Source organism: Podarcis erhardii, assembly GCF_964252035.2.
Source record: "Podarcis erhardii genome assembly, chromosome: 2".
NCBI classification, from domain to species: domain Eukaryota; kingdom Metazoa; phylum Chordata; class Lepidosauria; order Squamata; family Lacertidae; genus Podarcis; species Podarcis erhardii.
The window spans coordinates 17,377,414-17,386,538 of NC_138498.1; the positions used below are offsets into that span (position 1 = coordinate 17,377,414).

Here is a 9,125-nt window from a genome sequence, read left to right on the forward strand (position 1 = left end):
TTCAGCAGAGGAAACACAGCCCAGAATAACTAAGGAGATAGTACAAGAATACAGTAGTGCCCCGCAAGACGAATGCCTCGCAAGACAAAAAACTCGCTAGACGAAAGGTTTTTTCGTCCGCGATTTGCCTCGCAAGACGAATTCCCCTATGGGCTTGCTTCGCAAAACGAAAACGTCTCGCGACTTTGTTTCCTTTGTGTAAAAACCGTTAAAACCAAGGGTGCTTAGTTTGAGCAGCTGCAGTTGCGACTTGACTTCGAGGAGCAACTGTTAGCACGTGGTTTGGTAGCCTTTTCTCAGACTTTGCTCACTTTTGAAGATTTTCCAAAACTTTTCCAGAACTTTTCCAGAACTTCTCTTTCATCCATTTGGTAAGTTAAACTTTTAAAACTTTTTTGGGGGGGTTTGGATTTTGGGTTGGGGTGTTTGGGATTCAAGGACTTGGTGTTGGGAAGGGGTTTGCGATAATCTGGGGGCTTGTGGGCCTTTTTTGGGAATTTTTATGATTTTCTGTGACCACTGGGCCAGGTTGATTTTTTTTGAAAAATTTTCTGAGTTTGAATTTCTGAGTGCTGGCCATGTTGTTATTTTTTGAAATTTTTTTTTGTCTGGGTGGGGAAGCAGTTGGGGAGGGGTTTGCAGCAGTTGGGGAGGGGCTGGGGGAGCAGTTGGGGAGGGGTTTGCAATTTCTGTGTTGTGGGTGGGTTGGTGCGTGTCTGTGGGAGCAGTTGAGGTTTTTGAAGACATTGGTGATTTTTGAAGCTTTTCCTAAACTTATTTTGCAGCCATTTGAGGTTTCTGAGGACGTCGGTGGTTGATTGTTGAAGCTTTTCCAGAACTTCTCTTTCATCCATTTGGTAAGCTAAACTTTTAAAACTTTTTTGGGGGGTTTTGGATTTTGGATTTGGGGTTGGGGTGCTTGGGATTCAAGGCCTTGGTTCTGGGTTTTAATTTCTGTGTGGTGGGTGGCTGGCTGCTTTTGTATTTTTTGGGTTTGAAGCACATCACTGATTTTTTTTTTCTGTTTCTGAGTTTACGAAGGTAGGAGCTGTGCTGCCATGGGACCCAAGAAGACTGCTGCTGCGGTGGCCGGCGAGAGGAAGAAGGAGAAGGTGACGCTGGAAATGAAGAAGGAGATCATCTGGAAGCACGACGGCGGAATGCGTGTGACGGACATCGCCAGGGAGTACGGCAGGAACCCATCGACCATCGGGACCATCCTGAAGATGAGGGAGAAGATCCTGGCGACTGATGCAGCCAAGGGAGTCACCAGGATCGTGAAGAACCGCCCAGCTGTCCTGGAGGAGGTCGAGAAGTTGCTGCTCATCTGGATAGAAGAGAAGCAGCGTGCAGGGGACACAGTGTCTGAGGCCGTCATTTGTGAGAAGGCCAAGGCCTTGCACGCTGACCTCATCCGGGAACAGCCAGGAACCTCAGCCGAGCCAGAAGTCTTCAAGGCTAGCAGAGGTTGGTTTGACCGGTTCAAGACAAGATCTGGCATCCACAGTGTGGTCAGGCATGGAGAGGCTGCCAGTTCTGATGTTCCTGCGGCTGAAGACTTTGCAGCGGAGTTCCTGGAGGTTGTGACGACGGAGGGCTACGTTCTGCAGGCAGAGGCTGCGCAGGAGCAGGCCTCACTGGAAGAGGAGGAAGCAACTGAGGAACGGCTGTCCTCCGAAAGACTGAGGGACATTTGCCAGACGTGGAAGGAGGTGCAGACTTTTGCAGATCTACACCACCATGAGAAGCACGTGGCACATGACGCTGGGAACTTTTATGATACGAGGGTCATGTCGTCTTTCAGGGAGCTGCTGAAAAGGCGGATAAAGCAGCAGACTATGGACAGGTTCTTGACCAAGAAGCAAAGAGTGGAAGAGGAGCCTTCTTCGAGTGGTCCCCCAGAGTCTTAGAAAATGTACTGTACACTTTGTTGATTTTTAAATGTTTTTCTGTCATGTTTATAAAGTTAATTTATTTTCCCTTCAATTTTTGAACTGCTTTTTACAGTATGTGTGACTTTAAAGAGCAGTTAATAAACTGTTGTTGTACCAAATTTGGCTTTGTTTGGACTTTTTTTGACCATAGGAACGCATTAATTGATTTTCAATGCATTCCTATGGGATTTCGTGCTTCGCAAGACGAAAAATTCGCTAGACGACAAAAATTGCGGAACGAATTAATTTCGTCTTGTGGGGCACCACTGTACTTGGCTAGTTTAGATGTATTCAAGTCTCCAGGGCCAGATGAACTGCATCCAAGAGTATTAAAAGAACTGGCATATGGGATCTCAGAACCACTGGCACTCATCTTTGAGAATTCCTGGAGAACAGGCGAAGTCCCGGCAGACTGGAGGAGGGCAAATGTTGTCCCTATTTTCAAAAAGGGAAAAAGAGAGGACCCAAATAATTACCGCCCAGTCAGTCTGACATCAATACCAGGGAAGATTCTGGAGCAGATCATTAAGCAAACAGTCTGTGAGCACCTAGAAAGGAATGCTGTGATCACCAATAGTCAGCATGGATTTCTGAAAAATAAGTCATGTCAGACTAACCTGATCTCGTTTTTTGACAGAATTACAAGCCTGGTAGATGAAGGGAACGCAGTGGATGTAGCCTACCTTGATTTCAGCAAGGCATTTGACAAGGTGCCCCATGATATTCTTGTAAAGAAGCTGGTAAAATGCGGTCTTGACTATGCTACCACTCAGTGGATTTGTAACTGGCTGACTGACCGAACCCAAAGGGTGCTCATCAATGGTTCCTCTTCATCCTGGAGAAGAGTGACTAGTGGGGTGCCACAGGGTTCTGTCTTGGGCCCGGTCTTATTCAACATCTTTATCAACGACTTGGATGATGGACTCAAGGGCATCCTGATCAAATTTGCAGATGACACCAAACTGGGAGGGGTGGCTAACACCCCAGAGGACAGGATCACACTTCAAAACGACCTTGACAGATTAGAGAACTGGGCCAAAACAAACAAGATGAATTTTAATAGGGAGAAATGTAAAGTATTGCACTTGGGCAAAAAAAAATGAGAGGCACAAATACAAGATGGGTGACACCTGGCTTGAGAGCAGTACATGTGAAAAGGATCTAGGGGTCTTGGTTGACCACAAACTTGACATGAGCCAACAGTGTGACGCGGCAGCTAAAAAAGCCAATGCAATTCTGGGCTGCATCAATAGGTTCTATTGTGTTCTAGCATCTAGATCAAGGGAATATGGGTTCTAGCATCTAGATCAAGGGAAGTAATAGTGCCACTGTATTCTGCTCTGGTCAGACCTCACCTGGAGTACTGTGTCCAGTTCTGGGCACCACAGTTCAAGAAGGACACTGACAAACTGGAACGTGTCCAGAGGAGGGCAACCAAAATGGTCAAAGGCCTGGAAACGATGCCTTATGAGGAACGGCTAAGGGAGCTGGGCATGTTTAGCCTGGAGAAGAGGAGGTTAAGGGGTGATATGATAGCCATGTTCAAATATATAAAAGGATGTCACATAGAGGAAGGAGAAAGGTTGTTTTCTGCTGCTCCAGAGAAGCGGACACGGAGCAATGGATCCAAACTACAAGAAAGAAGATTCCACCTAAACATTAGGAAGAACTTCCTGACAGTGAGAGCTGTTCGACAGTGGAATTTGCTGCCAAGGAGTGTGGTGGAGTCTCCTTCTTTGGAGGTCTTTAAGCAGAGGCTTGACGACCATATGTCAGGAGTACTCTGATGGCGTTTCCTGCTTGGCAGGGGGTTGGACTCGATGGCCCTTGTGGTCTCTTCCAACTCTATGATTCTATGATTCTATGATTCTAAGTGTTGCACCCCCCTGGTGGACTGGGCAGCTGGGGTGGGGGCACACACCAGGGGGGCACGCTTGGAGGGTGAAGAGAGCTCACCTTCAACAGGCTCCTCGCCCGCTGCCTCCACCCACCTGTCCACTAGACCAAACTGCCTGCTGCCATGACTCAGCTGCCAGGGCCCCTTACCTGTTGGGTCACCTAAAAATATGTGCTCCTGGAGCCATGGCCCTCTCCCGCCCGCTATGCCTCTGACACACACATAACATTTTCTGCACTCCAGACTTGATTGTCTCCCAAGACCGAATTGCCTTTATTCCTCAAAATGTCTGAAGCATTAGTCTGCACCATCCACTTGCAAGGTGTGGTATGAGCTGGTAGATCACAAGACTCTTAATCTCAGGTTTATGGGTTCAAGCCCCACATTGGGCAAAAGATTACTGCATTGCAGGGGGTTGGACTAGATAGCCCCTGTGGTCCCTTCCAACTTTACGATTCTATGATTTGATGAGTCTGCTATGATGCCAGAGGTGCCTGGCAGGTAAAGAATGACCCCAAATATCGACAGGTAGCTCAAACAAACAAGTTGTGCAACACGGTCCTGTTTAGATGAAATATGCACACACAGAATTCACCACTAATGTGATCCAAAGGAAAAGAGAACGAAGAAATAGCACAGAAGACTGTGAAACAAAACGAAATGAAACGTTGCCTCTCAGAGTCAGTTACAAAATTCTGACACAGATGGTACTTCCTAGTGGGATTTAACATGTGCAGGCTGTCACATCTGATGATCATCCACTTCCCAAGCTGCATGTGGATGTGAGAAACTGAGACTGGCTACTGTTTCCTGTGCATGCTATCATCACCCCTTCTCAATGTTCAAGAAATGATATGCGTGTGGGTTTCATGCCAATTCCTACACAGGAGAACATTCAACATATGCTTCTTCTTTTTCTTTTTTCTTTTTGGCAATGTGTGAGTCAGTTTTGCTCAGCATTCTTTCTCCTTATGGGGTCAACTGAATGGATGTATCACATGCTAGGAAGATGTATCATTTACCTCCGGGATGTGATGGTGCAAGATATGCAATTTCTGCAAAGGAAGGTTTCACTTGGTGTGTCAGAATTAATCCAGTTAGGACGGTCATTTGTATTAACACAATATCCTGGGGCAATTCAGTTCAGTAGAACCAGCATGTGCTTTTCAAAAACAGAACGAAACCTTAGTTTTAGCGGATGACTCCAGCATCTGTATTATAAGACATGGTCAGGCTGTAATTTTGAAATTCCAAAGGTCAGTTATATCCAACCCACTTAAGGCTACACTGCCCTTGTCTTTAACTCAGTTCCATCCTTTGACTGCCTGCTGTTAGACAGATGCATGAAGATGAATGGGGCCCGGTGTAGTAGCTAAAATCTGCACACCTGGAGAAGTGATGATGATAAGAAGCTCTTAACAGACACCATTGTTCTATCATTTCTGCTCTCCTAGGAATTGTTTCAGCACCAGTCTCTTCCCCGCCTCCACCAAATAATTCCACCCCCCCTGAAAAAAAAGATACAGCCATCTCTGATAACTCCAGAAGAAGAAAAAAGATTTAGGGAGGTGGGACTTATTTGTTTATTCATCACTGAGCTACCAATAGGAATTTGCTTTATGATCTCCAGACTGCCATTTTCCGGGTTTGTTTTAAAAACCAATGAAGTTCCTATTTACCATTCCATGGAAGTTCAGTCCTCTGGTATGCTATGACAGGAAGAAACCCCAGAAGGGGATTGGTGGTGAGCCCCATGAGCCCAAAAACTTGTATTGAATTCATACATATCCCAGGGGGATTTTCACTGCAAACCTAAGCTGAAGACAAACGTTAAGGTGAGTCTAAAATGGAGTAATGTGCCTATGTTTTTTTGCAGTGATTTCACGTCAACATCAAGCTTTTAGTGGTTGAATTTTAAATGTGTCTCCTCTCTCCCTTCTGCCATCGACCCCTCTGTCTAATTTCTGACACGCTGCTCATGGCACTTGGAAAGCACCCCTCCCGCCCTGCTCTGGTCACCAAGCTGCCTCTTCCAAGTCCCATTGTGCCAACAAAGCTCACTCTGGCCCACCTTAGCCTGGTCTTAGTTGCCCCTTCAGCACCCTTTAAGCCTCCCACCCTCCCCACTACCTGATATTTCTCCCAGTCTTGCAAACTTCAGCATGTACAGTACTCTCAGTCTCCTAGGCTGTGATCTCCTAGGCTGTGATCATGTCGTTTCTGTGGGATGTGCATTTAGTACCATCACTGATGCTAAATTAAAGTTGCAAAGCAATAGTAAACCACACATTTATCTTCTTAGCTATCAGGTGGTTTTTGTCATGTAGGGGATCAGCATTTGGGTCCTTAAGGTCCAAGAGCAGATGGTTCAGCCTCTCAGTCATTTCAGGAGAGCTGGCAAGCAACAGACTCTCCTTGCCCTTCAAAACCCCTGCAGGCATTTCTCAGGCTCTCACTGGTCCCCAGCTTGGCATTCTGATTGGCTTATAGAAATTTTCTATGTCTGAAGAACCTTCAGTGTTGAACCTTCTGCAGTCAACCTTCAGCCTGCTTCCTGTGAGCTGTCTTGCAGCCCTTCCCAGCTCCTGCTTCCCCCTTCACTTTGTTCTCCTTCAAACTGTGCTGCAGCACAGTTCCTAATGTTTGGATTGATTGCCTAATCATTGCCACTGCTTTAGTTCAGGTCCCCACCCAGGTGAGTTTTGAAATTTTTTTGACCCGAGATTAATTGTAATCTATGCAATCCTGTTTTGAAAAATTGCTTTAACCCTGATTCCTGTTCCAGTAATAGCTGTTTGTTTATAAATGTATACGTGGAGCACATGGGAAGAAAGCACACATCACTGGCCCCTGATCAGTATCCATTCAACTCCCTACATCTTACGAACAACGGAAGCCTCTTGGCAACTTACTCTGGCATCCCTCCAAATCCATATTAATTATCTTTTCTCTTTCCACATTCGGATTGAAGATGTGCTTCTTTCGGTCTGCATCCAAGCTGGGAGACACAAAATAACAGGGGCCTAGAGTAGCCTCTGGCCCTTAGTCTGGGTTTTACTGTGCATCAAGTGATGGAGCCATTCAGCATAACCCAGGAACATGCTTGCAGCATTATAGCACTGAATGAGTTTCTGTTAGACTGACTGAAACTTTCACATGCTCACGTAACCCGCCTATATAATATCTGAACCTTCTGAATTCTCAAACCATGATTACATACAGCCAGTGCTTTTTTCTGGGGGTACACAGGGGTACACATACCCCTAAACATTTTGTGAATCTAAGTTTGGCCTCATTGAGGGGCAGTATTTCAATATGAGTAGGAAAATGAGAGTACCCCTAAACATTTTTTTTAAGAAAAAAAGCACTGCATACAGCCATATAAAGGCACACATTATGTACACAGCTCATAAGATGTATTTCTGTGATGGTGCCTTGCGTTAGATATCACCCACTAGAGACCCTTCAAGGAGAATGTGACTTGCCTAAAGCCATTCACTGTATCCTTTCATACTTCAAACTATTCACTAAGCCCGAACATCTAAGCACAATATGGCATCTATCAAACTTCATATTCTAGTATATACCCATGTGAACGTGTGTGCATCTGGAGGACCAGGGTTCAGCTCCCCACTCAGCTATGAAGTTAACTGGGTGACCCTAGGATAGTCACTTTTCTCCACCTCACCTATGCCACAATGGGGAGAGAAGAACCATCTACACAACCTTGAGCTCCTGAGTGGAAAAGGTGGTATAAAAATGCAATAAAAAAATGAAGTAAAGCACTGAGGCTTTTCATGGCTGGGCTACATGCAGTGGTGTAGTGTGGGGGAGCCACATGGGTAGTTGCCCTGGGTGCAAAATTGTTAAGGTAAAGGTAAAGGGACTCCTGACCATTAGGTCCAGTCGTGGCCGACTCTGGCGTTGCAGCGCTCATCTCGCTTTATTGGCCAAGGGAGCCAGTGTACGCCTTCTGGGTCATGTGGCCAGCATGACTAAGCCGCTTCTGGCAAACCAGAGCAGCGCACAGAAACACCGTTTACCTTCCCACCGGAGCAGTACCTATTTATCTACTTGCACTTTGATGTGCTTTCGAACTGCTAGGTTGGCAGGAGCAGGGACCGAGCAGCAGGATTTCACCCCGTTGCGGGGATTCGAACCGCCAACCTTCTGATTGGCAAGTCCTAGGCTCTGTGGTTTAACCCACAGTGTCACCCGCATCAGGGACACAAAATTTCAACACCCAGTGCTGCCTTAATATCGCTTCTCCATGCAAACTAGGAAGTGACCTCTCCCAACAACGGAATGACTCTTCTTTTTTTAATCTCTGTGGCTCCAATCTCCTGGGTGAATGCGCATGTGTACTCTGTCCACTTCCCTCCTCCCCACCCACCCCCTCTGCGTTGCCCCGGGTACTGGCATCCCATGCTATGCCACTGACTACATGGGGTACAGCTATCTTCTTCTTCTCTTGCGTATGCTGGGAAGCAGCAGAGATGAAGCTGCTTTATGCTAAGCTAGATCTCTTGTCTATCTAACCCTTGGCTATCAGAAGTTTTCCAAATCTCAAGTACATGTCCTCCCCAGCCCAGCTCTCTGAGACCCTTTTAACTGGAGATGGTAGGGATTGCCTTCATGTGAAATGCATGCTCTGCCACTGAGCCACAGCCTCTCCCAATCTCACATGTCGTGCCTCAAAGATGTTGCAGTGTTTGAGCATTATGCATGCGTACGTGAACCACATCTAGGATGTAAATGTGACAACTATGCGGCCAATAATGCCGAGTAATAACCACAGCCAGTGAATTTGAGTACTATTTTCACTGTGTCTCCTGTCGTACCTACCACATTTCAAAGAAACAAATGTGGCCTACTGTGCACGGCAAGTGGTCCTTTGAGGTTCTCTGCAGCATGAGCACTAAAAGAAGATGCAGCCCACAGTGAATAGGGAATAATCAAAGCATGCTTTGAAAACGCATATTGGTGGGCAAAGTTTTTTTGTTTAAATCACCTTGAGCAAAAGACGCCAAACTCTCTGAGGAAGCATTTTCTTTTTGAAATTGCACTTAATTAGTTAGCATCATTACGCAATTGGAATTATGAACTGTTGCCCACAACCAGCCATCCAATAACACAAGGCTGGAAGGTATGTAAGAGTTATACATGTTCTCAGCCATAAGCTTCAGGGAAGGAACATTCAGACTGACCCTTGCCCAGGCAGAGAAGATGGCTTAAAAATAAATCCAGATTGTCATGTGCCACAAGCAATGGGCATGGAGGGCTACAGAGCACTC

At 46.1% G+C, this 9,125-nt stretch overlaps 1 protein-coding gene across 1 annotated transcript; it reads left to right on the forward strand.

Moving 5' to 3' along the window:
* The first annotated feature begins 820 nt into the window (after positions 1-820).
* Positions 821-2,203, forward strand: LOC309334780 (putative CENPB DNA-binding domain-containing protein 1). Its single transcript, XM_081849370.1, has 2 exons — positions 821-1,541; positions 1,617-2,203. Exons 1-2 carry the CDS (start codon positions 1,059-1,061, stop codon positions 1,908-1,910), a joined length of 777 nt encoding a protein of 258 aa, XP_081705496.1. The 5' UTR covers positions 821-1,058; the 3' UTR covers positions 1,911-2,203.
* Positions 2,204-9,125: the final 6,922 nt, after the last annotated feature.